Source organism: Silene latifolia, chromosome 4 (genome assembly GCF_048544455.1).
Source record: "Silene latifolia isolate original U9 population chromosome 4, ASM4854445v1, whole genome shotgun sequence".
Classification (NCBI taxonomy): domain Eukaryota; kingdom Viridiplantae; phylum Streptophyta; class Magnoliopsida; order Caryophyllales; family Caryophyllaceae; genus Silene; species Silene latifolia.
In genome coordinates this window covers 74,608,242-74,624,455 of record NC_133529.1, presented here as the reverse complement: position 1 = coordinate 74,624,455, position 16,214 = coordinate 74,608,242, and the positions used below count along the sequence as shown (strand labels likewise).

Here is a 16,214-nt window from a genome sequence, read left to right as displayed (position 1 = left end):
CTAGCATGTGAGAATTAATACTAAGTCGGTGAACACGTAATTTAACATGCATTAATGTCAAGGTAGAAATTTAATGTTGATTACACGTGAGAGCATACAAGCAATAATAAAGAGATACAATAATAATACAATAAAGGAAAATTACAGTAATTACAATTGGGATTTATTGATTTATGTCGAAAATACATTTAAAACGGATAATTTTAGAAAAGAAAGAATAAATAAATTAACGAACAGATTATGAATGATAATATAATTAATAGTAAATTAAAACGTAATTAATAAACTAGGTCAAAGCGAAAAACGGAATTGTGGACAAATCAACCGAACAGCGCAGCAGAGTCGTATTTGGAAGAGGCGCAGCAATTGCTGCGTCTGTTCCTGGGTTGAGTTCTGGTTGTGAAGCCGGAACTGCAACTCGTTAATGTTCATTGGTAAATTTAATGCTTGATTATATTTTTTTGACTCGGATAGAAGTGGTTTAACATATTATTTACATGTGATTGAGTCATAAAAACGATAAAACATGAATGAAATTAATCAATACGAGTTAATTACAAGATTAATAGATTAATTACAAATACAAATTAATTAGGTTAAACAAGTTGTTAATGACGAATTAATGATGGTGACGATAAACAACAGATGCAAATATGTCAATGATGAATTCCAGAGACTCAATATGGATGAATCGAACCTCTAAAACCCGAATTGATTTTAGTGACGAAAACCCGTAAATATGGATTATAAGGGATTTAAGTCGAGAATTAAAAGATGAATTTAAATATTAATTATTAACATGTTAAAATTATCATACTCAAATTATCATGTTAAAAGAACGATGAACAATTGAAGACGACACAAAACAAATAGACGAACAGAAGACGAAGGAAGAAGAAAGGAAGCAGGAACTGCGGCAGCCTCAGGAAGAGGCGCAAAGGCAGTGCTACGTCCCTTCAAGAGGCGCAGCGATTCTTTGCGTCCTTTCTCGACGTTTGTCTCCTGTAAATCCGTAAAAAGGGTTTAAAACAAGGTTTTACAAATCGGTTTTAAGAATATTTTCGACATAAATCTTACAATTGTGATTACAATAATAAAGAACAATAAATAAAATAGGGATTTACACCCTCAGACTTACATGTTTGACGAAACGAGAAGGACTAAGTTATCGATTAGCGATGCTCGACTCGAACTATAATGCAAATATGAAAGTGCCCTCGTAAGAGGAAAACGATTAGATTAATTAAGTTGATTGATTGTGGAGTTGGTCAAATTGGTCGGTCATGCAACCGAGGCTGGTACTCAGAAGGATCCGAGCTTACGTGGTCGAATGTTCAAGCACGTAGACGCCAAAAAGTAAGAACAAAGGTCTAGAATGCAAAGGGAGAAGAGAAGGGCGGACACTCGCGTGAGAAATATGAGGAGCGAAGGCTCCTATTTATACTAATCACGTGAAGGAATTAGGGTTTCGGAGAGTCTTTGGAAGTGAATCTCGGAAAGATATGAAAAAGATACGAAAATTACGCAGAAAAGGACCTGGGAAGAGGCGCAACAGCCACTGCGTCTCTTGGAAGAGGCGCAGCAGCCACTGCGTCTCTTGGAAGAGGCGCATCACCTGCTGCGTCTGTTCCCAAGTGGTTTCCTCCTGCGAAAGAAAGATTTTCGTGTTTAAATTATGGAATAAAGGGATAATTCGGTTTTCCTTAATATTTTGTATGAATATTACGGGAAATTGTTTACCAAAGAATAAAGATTGTGAAATATTTATAAAATATGGAATAGAAATATCCGGAACATTCCAGAACATTCTGACTCGGGATTTAGCGGTTATCAGAAAATGAAGACGGTTTTAGGCCCGGACTCCAAATGTACTCTAATTACTGTCAAAACGACCGTATCGGCACGTAGATGACAACTAAGAGGTAGACATTAATGTTTGAGCAATCACTTGACGATAAACTTACGAACTGTCACAAATCGTTCCGCGTACCAAACATGCGGCCCAATCATCACCGGGTGGTTTGCGAGAGGTGCAGAAATGAGGTATCTACAGACATACAAGGCCAGAAGGCGCAAATACTAGCATTAAGAATAGTGAATAGAGCGAATGTCGTTAAAGCGTATAACGCACTACCTCTAATTGTTGGAGCGTAAGACGCAATACCTCTAACTGCTGGAGCGTATAACGCACTACCTTTAACTGATGGAGAATATAACGCATTGCCTCTATCGGTGTAGAGCGTATAACACACTGCCTCCACGATACTATGTATAGCGTATAATCACTGCCTATGTGCCTAAGACCTAGTTAGACTTTCGACGACATAGCCGTTCATCGAACGACACTCGAGACCCAGAGCGCATAACGAGCTGCCTCTGACCACCCCGGATTATAGACCAAAATAAACAATCCCAATCTGGGTGGTGTTAGTTCATTCTAATAGTATATAGTTGATACTACCGCCATTTATATTGACTAGATGACAAATCAAGGTATGGTATAACTGACAAACCGGTACATTATAACTGACTGCACCAACAATTCGTGAATAACATCACGACTCAACACCTAGAATAGTATAATTGACTGCCTTACTTATCAAATGGATAAAAGTAACCAATGACACATGCAATCACAGCAGGCACTCTGAATGGGATGTTACATTAACCTCGACTATAACTTCAATATTGAATTAGAGGTTACATTAACCTCGACTATAACCTCAACAAGTTACAGTGACCTCGATTATGACCTTATCGGGTTACAGTGACCTCAACTATAACCTCATCAAGTCACATTAACCTTGATATTGAACTCGACGTCACATTAACCTCAACCTTAACTTCGTGAAATTATATAAACCTCGGCGAGATTATAACATAAACCGCAATGAAGCTCCATTAGCCCCAAGTGAAGACACAATAACTTTAAGTAAGGTCACATTAACGTCAACGTTAACTTCAATCGTCTGGTGATGGTAGGACGAGTCATCAACATATCAAGGGTTTACAAACCCCAAGACCACTGATGAAACAATCCTGCATCTCCACCAAGGACAGGCCATGACGACACCACAAGCACACCCTATGACAACGCCATAACGGGGTCAAATACCCATTGAAATCTACAATAACGATAATTAAAGACTCTGCAACGACAATTAAACACTAGAATGCTTAGAACCTATAAAATTCTTCTATCAAATAGCAATCCTCCTCAGGTCCACAAACGAAGCCTTCATCATCATCCACGAGCCAAAGAGAAAGAACGACCCTAATTAGTAATTTAAAGAAATAAAACTATAAAAATAGAATAAATAGACATACAACGAAGAACGATGAATTAATGAAATATGATGGATCTAGGCTTGAACAGGAACGAAATATGATAAAGAGAGGAGGGAAAGTGGCGAAGGAGAGAGATACGTTAAGGAGAGGAAAGAGAGAGAGGGGAGGAGTGATTGGGTTAAAATTTGGATTTAGTTTGATTTTTGTAGCCCAAATATTGCCATATGGGTCCAGTCCAAAACAAAGAACATTGCCACGTTCAACTTTAGTTTGTGTTGAGTTTTCCCATTCAAGTGTTACAACTTACATAGTTCAAAGTCAAATGTTCCAACCAAAACAACTGAACTCAAACATCATAAAACATGCCTGAAACTGTAACACCATCTCAGCAATTTGTGTTACAAGAATGGACTGCTTCTTCTTCTTCCAAGCTTTCAATTACTGCCATTATTTCCTCCACTCCCTCCATTTCTGTTACCAGGTACTATTTCTATTCATTATTGTTTTTGTTCTCAAAGATCCATTCATTTTACTTCAAAAGCTTGAATTTCTGATTAAAAGATGTTGATCATAGGTTTGATAGCCGTTTCAAGTTAATCAGAAGACAAATTCTCAGTGCATTTGTTCCTGAGGTAACTTTCTTATCTACCCATTACACTTTTTGAACATTTTGGATTTTGATATACAAACATTACCCCAGTGCCTCAGGGGGTCGGATGTATGCAGCCTTACCCTCGCGTTAGCTACACAAAGAGGCTGTTTCCGTTAGGTGGTGGATTTTGATATAATTTGGGAGAATTATTTTGATGGGTGTTGTTTGTTTTTCTTGATCTATATTGCAGGGGTTTCCTAGTAGTGTTACTCCTGATTACGTGCCTTTTCAAATATGGGATTCACTGCAAGTAAAGTTTCATTCTCCCTCATTATTTTGATTGATTGTGGAGTTGTGACTTTTTGAGTGCGTCTCATTTGATCATATCCCCATTGTTTTTGTTAGTTTGTCTCAATTGATTTTTCAAAGTGTCTGCAGCAATGTGGGTGTAATGTGGTTCATCTTATACAGAATTGGATGGTTGCCTAATGGTCCAAACTGATGTTTTTTGTTTAAACTCCGATATCTACATGGCCCATCACACTAAAGGCATTGTTTGGATATGATATCGGGAGGGAAGTGAATTGGAGGGGAAGGTGCCTCAAGCAATAGTGTTTTCCTTCCAAATCTTTTTTGTTGTGGGTTTTGAATTGCGTTATAGGAGTACTTTGTAGAAGGGGAAAAGGATTCCTTCATCTCCCTCCAACCCAATTTACTATTCAATTATACAAACAAGGGAAATTATGTCTCTCCCTCTTACTCCAAATCCCTAAATCCAAACGAGGTGCAAGAGTCTGTATGTGCATTTGTTCTGTATTGTTTGGCGGGTTTGATTGCACCAGAAATACAGTTCTTTCTAGTCGTCCATAACACCTATGTCGCCTGTTGATACACGTCGTGGTGATAATCTTACTAAGTCGGTGGCTTGATTTTTACCAAATATTGTTGGAATTAGGTAACTGCCACTTAATTCAAGTTGTAGACATGCTCCGACGGATGGTTTTACTTTGTAGGGTTTATCGACTTACATCCGGATGATGCTATCAACTCAAGTAAGGAATAAGTCAATGTTTTCAAAGGTTTTGCAATACAATCAACCTATCCTTAGCCTATGGAACACCTTGGTTTTTGTTGATTGCTGACAGGCTCTCTTGAGTGCTATTGGAGTGGGGGAAAAGTCTGCTACTGTTATTGGGGCCACTTTTCAGGTAGAATAGTTCTACCAAATGACAACTGATATTTTGGTGTTTGTAAACGAATCTGGTTTTATAACTTTTGTACTGTTAATTTTTCAGTGGTTTTTAAGGGATTTATCAGGAATGCTTGGAGGCATCTTATTTACGTTCTATCAGGTAATTGTATCCAGTGTTCTGATTAGAATATTGTAAAGTTGTTTTAATGATTTTAAGTTCATTCATGATTGGCTCGTGCTGAAATGGTCAGCCATATTGCTAACTTTAATGGTTAGTCTAAAGAAGCGTGACTTTGGCGCACGTAAGTCCAAAGCTCTCCGAGGCACTACGCATCAGTGCGCCTTGTAGATAAGGCACATCCAGCGAAGTGCCCTCCTATGCATTTCCAACTTTTTCCTTATAGTTCTTTTATTATGCCCTTATCTTTGCGACACCATCCTTAGTTTTTACTCCACAAAAACGACTATTGTTGCACAAACAATTATTGTGGAAAAAAAAATTGTTTACGAAATAGAGTGCCTCATGTCCATTTGCTTTGTACCTCATCTGTGTCTACTAGGCCTCTTGGCCTTGTTGCGCCTCATGTCTTTTAAAAGTAAGACATGATGAGTTGTGCTGTTATGAGAAATGAAAAATAATCATGCCTTTTTAGATGAGTAAAGGAGTAAGTGAGGAACACATCAAATCGCCCAATTATTGAAAAACACGAAAAATAAAGCTTTTTTAGGCCCGGTCCAGTGTAACGTTACGTCGGCCACTATCGAGTTACGGCGGATGCAGACCAGTTACGCTGGATCCACCCAATTTCGCCCATCCGTTGCGTCAGTCTGACTTCGTTTCCTGGATGCACTCTAGTGGGGCCCGTCATGCCTTGATTCTTTGCCTTGTCGTCTCCATCTTACTCCAAATTGGTTCTAAAGTTGTCCTCGTGCCTCGAATGGCGTGCCCAAGCTGAAAATACGAGAAAGAAGGCACAAAAACGACTAGAGAAAGCTTAAATCACGAATTTGCAAGTGGAAAAGGACAAGTAAGCAACATGCGACAAAAGACATCTAATTGGTGATAAAAATACTAAAGAGGGGTCAAAAGCGGGTCTAAATAGGGAGGGGGGAGTAGGTATATCAGTGCTTGCCCTGGAGCATCCTTTTCCCTTCAAAAATAGTGAGGTGGTTTCCAGTTGAGCCTTCATGGGATTCTTGAGAGCCTTTTTCCTCTTCATGGAATATTTACGTAGTGCTTTAATACCTTTGTATTTTAGTCCATTATATCCCAAAGATGAAAGAGCTTTGAATCTATGGCCTAGTTAAAATAACGAACGTCTATGCAGCCAGCATTGCTCTAATACTTACCGTAATACACACTTTAATGTTCTTTACTTACTCTTTGATTGCAATACAACTTGTCTCTTGTTAGGGCTCAAATTTGGATAGCGATGCAAAACTGTGGCGTTTAGTCGCGGATTTGATGAATGATCTTGGTAATATTCTCATTCCTCTTTTTGTTTTTGACTTTGCCCTACACTTTTGTGATGAGGTAAAAGAATGAAGAAACAATCACCTAAAATTATTTAAGGAGCTTAACTACTAATGTGCTTAGCAATTTAAAGGAATACTTTTGTCATGTAAATATGACTCTGAGGGATTTTGCTGAGGTTTTTGGAGGATCACATTAGGAGAAGAAATAATTGAGATCTAATGGTGAAATCTTAACAAGATGCGGTCTCATCATTTGCGGTCCTTATTTTACTGATGGGAATATAAGAATGTTCGAGTAAAGTTGGCGATGGTAGACTTATAAACTATGTTACTCAGACTCGTTTAGAAGTATCCGACATGGGTACATGTCCAAGTGTCGGACTCGGCTATTTTTATGAAAAATATGCATATTTGGGTTAAAAATGAAGTGTCCAAGTGTCATACCCATGTCCGAGTGTCTAAAGTCGGACACGGGTACGCGAGGGAATTAGAAGAGTCGGAGTAACATAGCTTATAACAGAGATTAGTTTAGCCATATACAGTAATAAATCTTGGACGCTGTATTTTCGTAATTATCTAGAGTCACAACTCACAAGGGAGTAAGAGACACTACAGCCTAAAGGGTGCGTATATAAATAATCGTTAAGGGGAGCATAATCAGCATATGTCATCTAAATTCATGGAGTTATAACTTTTAAACAGGTTGGTGTCAGAAATACATTTTTGGCTCCTTTATTCCAAAAATAGAAAGTAACCATTGAGGGGGAGCTTCAGTCGCTATGGATCTTATATTTGTGAATCTCTCTTTCATTTGATATGCACGGGATGAATGTTTTCATTATTGATCATTTGATATAACGGCTTCCTCACTTACGCATTTAATCACGGTGTTTTAATGAGCTTTTATCATTTTAACTGAAATAGTGGATATTGGATGTCAATGTCAGGGGCTATACGAGAATTCTGCTTACTTTTGGAGTGCTCTATACCTTAGTGTGCAGCTATTATGTCATATTTATCGTATTTTTATTTGTTGTGACAGGAATGTTGATGGATCTTATCTCTCCTCTATTTCCCTTTGCATTCGTGTTCATACTTTGCTTAGGAAGTCTCTCACGGTCATTTAGTAAGTTCTCTTGTCTGTTTCTTCACCTTCAACATAGTACCCGAGACACACATCTCTGTGGACGTTCAGAAACATCCTTAAACTGGAAATTCAGAGAAAATATCACATTATATGATCCCATGTTGCGTTTGGTTTATTTCCTTCTTAACCAATGAGTTAAGCTACGTCTGGTGTTATAGTTATTTAGACCTAGGAATTACACTTCAATGAATTTTTTTGGATCCTTCTCACGGCCGTCAATTTTAGCTGTGAGTTACGTACTACTCTCGAACATGACTCCAACTTAGCTCGTGTACTTGTGTCCCACATTCGGATTGGGTATTACACTAGGACATGTTCCATTTTAAGCCATAGCACACAGGTCTTTTATAAACTATCCATGTACAACAGTTGAACACACCTAAACAAGTCTAAGGAACATAGCTACTCTCTCTTAATTTTTTTTTTCCGGTGATGAAATTTCCGAAAGGAATTTTGCCCATATGCTCCGTTTTCTTGAAGGATGACTACTACATTATGTGTTCCCATAGTTTTCAAAGAAAAATTTCAAGCGTCTTCATCTTTAACTTCCATTCCATGTTTGATGTTTCACAATGACTAAATCATGGTTTTATTTCAAGTGATACTCATTTTTGTAATCCCTCGCATCGCATCCAGCTGGTGTTGCTAGTGGAGCTACAAGAGCTGCTTTGACTCAGCATTTTGCTCTCCAACAGAATGCAGCAGATATATCTGCCAAGGTACCACCATAACTTTTTTACATAGACGCGTGTCAGATGTGTCAGCTGAGTCCCTCCCATATTTGTGCATTAGGAAGGAAGTCAAGAGACGGTAGCGACAATGGCTGGAATGGCTGTAGGAATGTTTCTTGCTCATGTTACTAGGGGACATGCTCTTGCAATCTGGTTCTCTTTCTTGTCATTGACAATGTTTCATATGTATGGTGAGTTTTTACTTTTTGTTTGTTATGTTTGCCTTCTGAAACCCATTTGGCTTTCTTTTCTCCTCCATCACATTTTTTCCTCAATATTTTTAATATCTTACCACTATCGTGCTTTAGTCAAATCTTTGGATCCTCACTGTTTCCTTTTTGTGTAAATTTTCAACTTGTGAATTGCCAAGAGTTAAGAGTACCCTAAAGTGAAATAGTAGTGACTTAAGGAAGTACCTTTTATATAGACATTTTTCGAACTTATTACCTTTTAAGATATTTTATCAAAATTTGATCAAATTTGCTAACACTTTAGCACAAGATTTGGTGAAAAATTTGATCAAAATTCGGTGAAACAAAGTCCGTTTAGTTCAAGAGCTCGTATGGTGACGTGATGATTCTGATAATTTGAAAGGGGTAATTTTGAAAAAGGTTTTAATTTATCCTAATTATTACGTACTGTTGAAGGACAAGCTGTGAAATCGGTTAAGATTCGCACAAGAATCTGTAGTGTAAAGCTGGCCATCCTAGGATATTATTCTCTAAAATATTCTCGCACTCTAAATTTTCGTAACTTTGCACCCTTTTTTCGGGGGTGAGGTGGGTCACGCATTGATAGTATATATGGAGCGACTGCTAAACGCTAAATATTTGTATCTAACGCCTTCCCCTTTGCCAGTGGACATGTTCTACATATGTTCCTTACACCTTTCCCCCCTTAATGAGGTAATGAGAGTGGTTAAATAGGTAAACATCCTTGTGTTTTGTGTACACTAGGAATTAGGAGACCATTCTGTTACTGTGACATCGGTGCATACTGGCAGCTTTCATATTCACAGTATTACTTTCTTGCATTTTCATTCCGATAAAGCTAAAGATTTATTAGTTAATGGTTTTGGTCTTTTGGAGAATAAGGAAACGAAACAAAATAGCCTATTAAAGCATCTCCGTTTATATTGTGAACTAGCACTGGTTACATACATCCGCCTCCCATACTTCTCATTGGAAGCCGTTGAGGTGCGGGGGTAGTGGTGCTGGTGTATTAAAATCATGCTTTGATTTACCTTTTCTCCATGCAGCAAATTATAAGGCGGTCCGCTGTCTCTCACTGAATTCATTAAATGGAGAAAGAAGCTCTCTTCTTCTGCAGCATTTCATGGAGACTGGTCAAGGTAGGTGTCTTTCTTGTGCGCTACTGAGGGTTTTACTAAGTCTTTGTGCTCAAGCTTAGCATAAATAACTTCTGCATCCGAACACCTGCGTGAATTCTAGGATCATCATGAATAGTAGTGTTAAAGATAGCTAATGGTGACAGTAGTTGGGCTTCGTTAAATGTGTCTATTTATCCTGCAAATAAAGATTTTAGAGAATGTGAGGTAGCTGAAGCCTTTTCCATTTCATGTAGAGCTAAAGACTCGCTATTCTTTGGTTCTTAACTAAGATGGAATAAAGTGAATTTATTTACGGAATAGGTTATGCTTCTGTTTGTTGTGGTGTTGCAGTCCTTTGATTTTTCCGTCTCTATTGGATCTAAAGCTTACTATTCTCTCCTATTCTATTCTATCTTCCATATTTCCTTATTGGAGTTAGTCACCTTTCTTTTCCTATTATCGTACTAATGGATACCCCAACTCATTCCCACGCTCGTGCTAAACAACCACCCCATCCCTGCTCTCTCTACACTCTTTCCTCTCTTTGCCCACCCTCCATGTCACCATGCCACTGGGCCACTACGGACCTTAGCCACTTCCATCACTTCTCACAGTCACAACCATGGCGCGCCATTCATGCACCCCACCTACTACCACGTCACCATCGTTGCACCCCTACACCGCACCAGCCACGAAGTCCACCTCTTACCACCCCACTTCCTCACGCAACCACACTGCCCTTGCACCACCATCGTGCACATCACATATATGAGAGAACGATGACGGCGGGCTTTTCCAACATTCTTGCCATCACGTCTCAGCCTTCCCTGTGATCTGACAACGTACCCTCTTCTTTGATCCACATTTGAATTGTTGGATGACAAAATTTAGTGGTGGGAGGTGCTAATGGCGTCATCAATGGTTGTTTTGGGCTGGTTTGTGGTGGTTAGGTTTTCTAGGGTGTTGGGGATTGGGGATATGTTCCGGCGGATGGTGGTTGGAGATAGTCTGAATAGTTGTGTAGCGGTGGCAGGGATGAGGGTATAAAAGTAAGAGTAAGTGAGTAGGTATTTCTTAAGACGGGCATATCCGATTTAAGATAAAAAAAACTGGCCAAATAGCACCCCACTCGCATATATTGGACAAGTTTTTTGCTAATCTCAATGCATTCGGTTTTTGTCTTTTCTCTTATTTGACCCGTTTTAAGTTTAAGAACGATATGTCTGTCTTAAACAAGTTTGTGTAAAAAGTAATTATCATAGTTGATACAAGCGAATAACTGACTTTAACGAACCGAAAACTTGTCACGTGATAAGCGTGACAAACTAACAGTAATTAACGAAATAAAACAGGATATTTAGTTCGTTATTCGACCTTGAATGCGAACTAATGGTGCCTAACAAACGAACTACCTTGTTCGATTGCTAAACGGAGATTTGAAGTGCAATCTCAAATCGAAGGTTTGATCAAAACCTTTGATCGTTTTTTTTTCTGGAATTCTTATTAAACGTTCAATGCCTAAAACAGAATACAAATCGTCTCCTTAACTAATGAGACTCCTAACTTAAATAAAAAACCAATTAATAAAATGTAAACTTAATCTTCATTTAACCTAACAAACAACTAAATCTGATCAATGATCAGTTTTTATTCAACTAAATTACTTCCTATAATTCGGACTCAGCTCTAACAAACCCGTCACCATCTAGCTTGATATTGGGCCTTTATTAAACAATATGCCAATGATGCCACATGAACTTGCTCACCCGTGTTCGACTCCTGATCCTTACACCGACCAGGAATCGTATCAATAGCTCTTTATTTTTTAGTTCTTTATTTTTGAGCCCAAAAGGAAATGGAACATAAAATAGAATCGGAGGGTTATTTTTCTGTCTCAGATTATGATGGAATAAAGTAAGTTAACTCAATAATTATCATGAAAGTTTAGTCATTTGATCCAATTTTGTACGCAATTTTTATTTGGGTTCATCCGCAAACAACCTCTCCCTTAACACAAGACATAAGGTTGTGTACATCTAACTCCTCTCAACTGGCCATTTGCGCAAGCTCTTGAGGCGTTCGGGTAATGTTGTAACAATAATTCGATTTATTCTTTTTTTTTTCTCTTCAAATTGTTGCTTAATAACTCTCGAATTCTTTTCAGTTCTTTCTGCTCAAAGGGTCTCATCAGAAGAGCATGTTTTACCCCTTTGCCTGAGTTTATGGAGTTTGGAAAAGTTCAAGTCTTTGCACAGAAGCATACATTTAGGTGTGAAGGTCTCGTCACTCGACCATAAAGAGATGTAAGCTTGTTTCTACATAATTAAACTATGCTCTATTTCAAATTTAAAATCATTTCTGATCTTCGAACCTTCAAGTCTGATAGAGTTTAGGCTTTGCTAATTCTATTGCAAAAGGAATGCCCAGGATTGAAGGTTTTCCAATTCTGTAACAATAGATTGCCAACTTCCCTATACAGTGATATAACAACAAATGTTCAATATGATGGTTTTAAATCTTGGTATCGGTCATTGTCGCGGTAGCGGTATAACCGGTCCTTAATCGGCCGTCGCGGACAGATCACGGTGAATCTCGGTGATTTCTCGGGCGATACCTCGTATCGGTAGAGTGAAAATCTGATACAACTCAGCCGATACGATACAACTTCGCCGAGATTTTGAACAAAGGCACGATTTCTCTATCATGGTCAATAGACACTTTAAAGAGTTCAGATTTTAGAGTATCTTAGAGTGTAGCGTGTTGAATATCGATACCAGTGTCCGATTTTGTTCATGGTAATATGTACTCCCTCCGTCCCGGTCATTTGTTTACCTTTGGTTTTGGCACAAAGACCAAGGAATGGTGAGGGAGTCAATTATTAGACGACAAGTAGGACCAAATTGAGTATGGATGAACAAATTTCCCATCAAAGGCATTTCCAAAATAGAAAGGTAAACAATTGACTAAGACACCCCAAAATGGAATAGGTAACAAATAATCGGGATGGAGGGAGTTTTCTTTTTATACTGTGTTTTTTAGAAGGCGTCATTTGTCTATCGATTCCCCAAAACCTCATCACGTTTCCCGGAAAAAAAAAATAACTTCGCGGGCGTACATATAGTGTTAGATGCTAAAAAATATCTGTAGTAAGAACTAGGCATAATTACATACTGCATATTTATGCTCCATTCCAAAACAATGGCCCTAATCTAAAAGTTTATGAAATAGCCGAGAAATATCAAAGAGGAATGTGTAAACAAATGGGCGAGACTTCTTCCATAATATGACCATTCTCTTGAACTCTGGCTTTCCTAGTTCCATAAGGTAAGTGTTGTTGTAATTCATTAGTTGCAATGATGCATTTACAATATTTATGCTGGCTGTTCTTTCATGTGCTTGACGACCACGACAGAATGGAAGTCTTCCACCATGCAGAATCCTATTATATGGAAGGTTGGTGGGCTTGTATACACTTCATATCGTATCTAACATGGATTTTTTCGCAAACACCTGCCGCTAATTTTGTTCCTAAACTTTATATTTGATTTTCCTTTCGTAGCAAAATATATACTGCTTGAGAGAAAGGGGAAGATTAGCATTGTTGTGCATAAGGACTCAACATCAGCAGATGTCGTACAGTCCTACGTGCATGCTCTTGTAATGGCAAGTCTCATGGACAAAAACACATCGCTACATTTTGAAAGCAGATCATGGATGGATAAACATTATGAAGATTTTTTGAAAAAGGTAATGATTCTATGTCCATTTCCAATTGAGTCATTATTATGTGTACTTTTATTATGGAAAAAAGAAGTGTGACAAGTTGTCAACACTCTAAGCGCTGTATGCTTTTATATCGTAAAGTAGTAGTCGGCCGACTCAATCGAGTCTTTCAGAATCAGCCTCGTTGTGTCTTCTTTCACAAAGTGAAATAATTCACTAAATTGTCTCTGTCTCGTATACTCTTAAGTAGTGTAATCAATCGATTCAATTCTCCAAGGAAATTTTCATCGTGAGTCTTTAAAAAGCAGTTTTGTGATTTTCAACAATGGCGCAATGCTTTGGAAATTACTGGTGGAGAGTGAATCCTTTTTTAGTCGCGTTTTTAAGGATAAAATTATAGGGGGGAAAAGATGGAAGGACGGTACCATGATTAATAAAAGGTGTAACTGGTCGTGGGGAACTAGAAGTATTTACCATGGCATGATTTTGATTAGGAAAAATTCTGGATGGAAGCCAGGGATAAATTCGGATCTAAATGTTTGGACAAGTCCCTTGGTTAATGGTGATATTCCTTCTCCCAAGGATGATTTAATTGGTTCTCCAAACAACCATTTGATGAATTTGAAGGTTAGGGATCTATGTCATGGGAATGGGTTGTGGAACGAAAGCTATATAAGGGATATCTTTATTGAGGAATGGGCTACTAAAATTTTGGCCATTCCTCTTTGCTTTTCACAGGATACAGATTATCTTTTCTGGAAACATAATGGTAGTGGTATTTATTCGGTAAAAAGTGGATATGGTGTGGCTTTTGGTTCTTTTATTGAGGATAAGGGCTCAGAAAAAGATTTATTGCGCATCACTCCTATAGGTAAAAATTTCTGCAGGTCGCATCACTCCTATAGGTAAAAATTTCTGCAGGTCTAAGTTATGGCACTTCCCTGGACCGCATGTATGGAGGATTTTGGTTTGGAAAATTATTACAGGTACGCTTCCGGTGGGTTATGAATTCATGAGAAGAAATATTAGTGTGAACCCGTTTTGTATTTTTTGCAAGGATGATTATAGGGAGGTGGAAACTTTGGATCATTTGTTCAGGGACTGTCATGTTATTTCTAGGATTTGGAATGGATCATGTATGGGTATTAATACGTTGAATAACTCGCATTGTCGAGTTGGTGATTGGATCATAAGTTGGATTGGCTACCTTGGGAAAATGAATGATGTCATTAATGAAATTGTTCGGTTTAAGCTATTATATGGAATATTTGGGTGCTACGAAATAATATCATTTTTAGAGGTGCAAGACTAGTTCCAGATGTATTTTTCAAGTTAGTTTCACAATCATCTTACTATGCTTCAGAAGCAATTCAGCTGGGTAATGTTGACTTAAAAGGGGGGAGGGTGGATGAGCTAAGTCCAAAGGAAGATCTCAGGTATAAAATTAAAAACTTTATCCCTTTCTATCTCATTAGTAAGGAATCGTCATGCCTGATAACTCGCATTAAGGTTGATGCTAGTTGGTTCGATAATTTGGAGGCTTCTGCCGGTTGGGTAGCTTATAGTAATGAAGGAAGTATTTTGTTTGAGGGGGGAAGCAAGTTCAAGGCTGAATCAGCAAGTCAAGCTAAAGCTCTTGGTATCAGGAAAGTTCTCGAATGGGCCGTCCGTAATAGGATATTTCATTTGAACATTTCGTCTGACTGTCTACAGGTGCTCTACCAAATTGCAGGGATTGAAAAAGAACATCATCTTGCTAAAGGGGTGCTTGGAGATATTGCTACCTTACTCCCATCTTTTCACTGTTTATGTCTTAGTTTTGTACCTAGGAATCTTAATAAACGAGCTCATTGCTTAGCTAAAAGGGCAATGAGCATGTAATTCACTTTTTTTACGGCTGGCAAAAAAAAAAAAAAAAAAAAAAAAAAAAATGGCGCAATGCTGCATACATTTTACCTGATTCCCTTTTGCCTGTCATAAGTCGGATACTAATTTGTTGTGAACTTGGCGGGATTTCAACAATGGCTCAATGCATGTATTGCAGCTTGAGACGTCGGGGTGGAAGACTGAAAGACTATTAACACATTCGGTGGTTTGGAAGGCAAGCTGGTCAGTTGGATTGTCAGACAAGAAGATCGGCTATCCACCTTCTAATCATTTAGATTAGAGGCATTGCTTGTCTTCAGTTTTCATTTTTATAAAACTGTTTTTTTTTTTGAAATATCAAATATAGAAGGGGAAACAATATCTTTGTAACAACAAATTTTAAATGAATATGTACGCTATAAGGGAAACAAATAAATAATATTACTCCTCCCTTTTTCACTTACAGAGTATTTGTTTACCTTAGATTAAAATACATTTCATTAAAAATAAAAAGGTAGATGAGAAGGAGAAAGTAATACTTCCTCCTATTCTAAATCGTAATTGCTAAATTCCGCACATCAATTTACTTAATCTCGCACATATTGGCCCAATCTTCCATAATTGCCCTTCATCTAAAAAAAATTAAAAATCGGTTCTACCCTCTCTCTCTAAACCTAATCAATCGGTTAATCGTTCAACATGGATCGTAATTCGCACATTATTAACACGTAATCTTGTTGTCTTATCAACAATTTTATTATGCCCCATTTTATAATCGATTTAGTTAATGTTCTTTTTTTTTATTAAAAAAATGGATTTTTTCAATTAGGGTTTGGATTAAGTTCGGTTGTTGAAGGGATGGTTGTGGG

At 37.9% G+C, this 16,214-nt stretch overlaps 1 protein-coding gene across 3 annotated transcripts; it reads left to right on the top strand.

Annotated features, from left to right (window-relative positions):
• The first annotated feature begins 3,542 nt into the window (after positions 1–3,542).
• Positions 3,543–15,810, top strand: LOC141653585 (protein root UVB sensitive 3-like). 3 transcript variants are annotated; one of them, XM_074461412.1, is made up of 15 exons: positions 3,543–3,769; positions 3,863–3,920; positions 4,131–4,190; positions 4,894–4,932; positions 5,026–5,088; positions 5,176–5,232; positions 6,487–6,550; positions 7,591–7,674; positions 8,332–8,414; positions 8,488–8,617; positions 9,685–9,777; positions 11,921–12,059; positions 13,169–13,209; positions 13,316–13,503; positions 15,193–15,517. In XM_074461412.1, the coding sequence occupies exons 1-15, from the start codon at positions 3,651–3,653 to the stop codon at positions 15,358–15,360; spliced, it is 1,386 nt and encodes a 461-aa protein (XP_074317513.1). In that variant the 5' UTR covers positions 3,543–3,650; the 3' UTR covers positions 15,361–15,517. The 3 variants fall into 3 exon arrangements, with proteins under 3 accessions (XP_074317513.1, XP_074317514.1, XP_074317515.1); XM_074461413.1 differs by lacking the exon at positions 15,193–15,517 and adding an exon at positions 15,524–15,810 and having other exon boundaries at positions 3,549–3,769; XM_074461414.1 differs by lacking the exon at positions 15,193–15,517 and adding an exon at positions 14,401–14,421 and having other exon boundaries at positions 3,550–3,769.
• Positions 15,811–16,214: the final 404 nt, after the last annotated feature.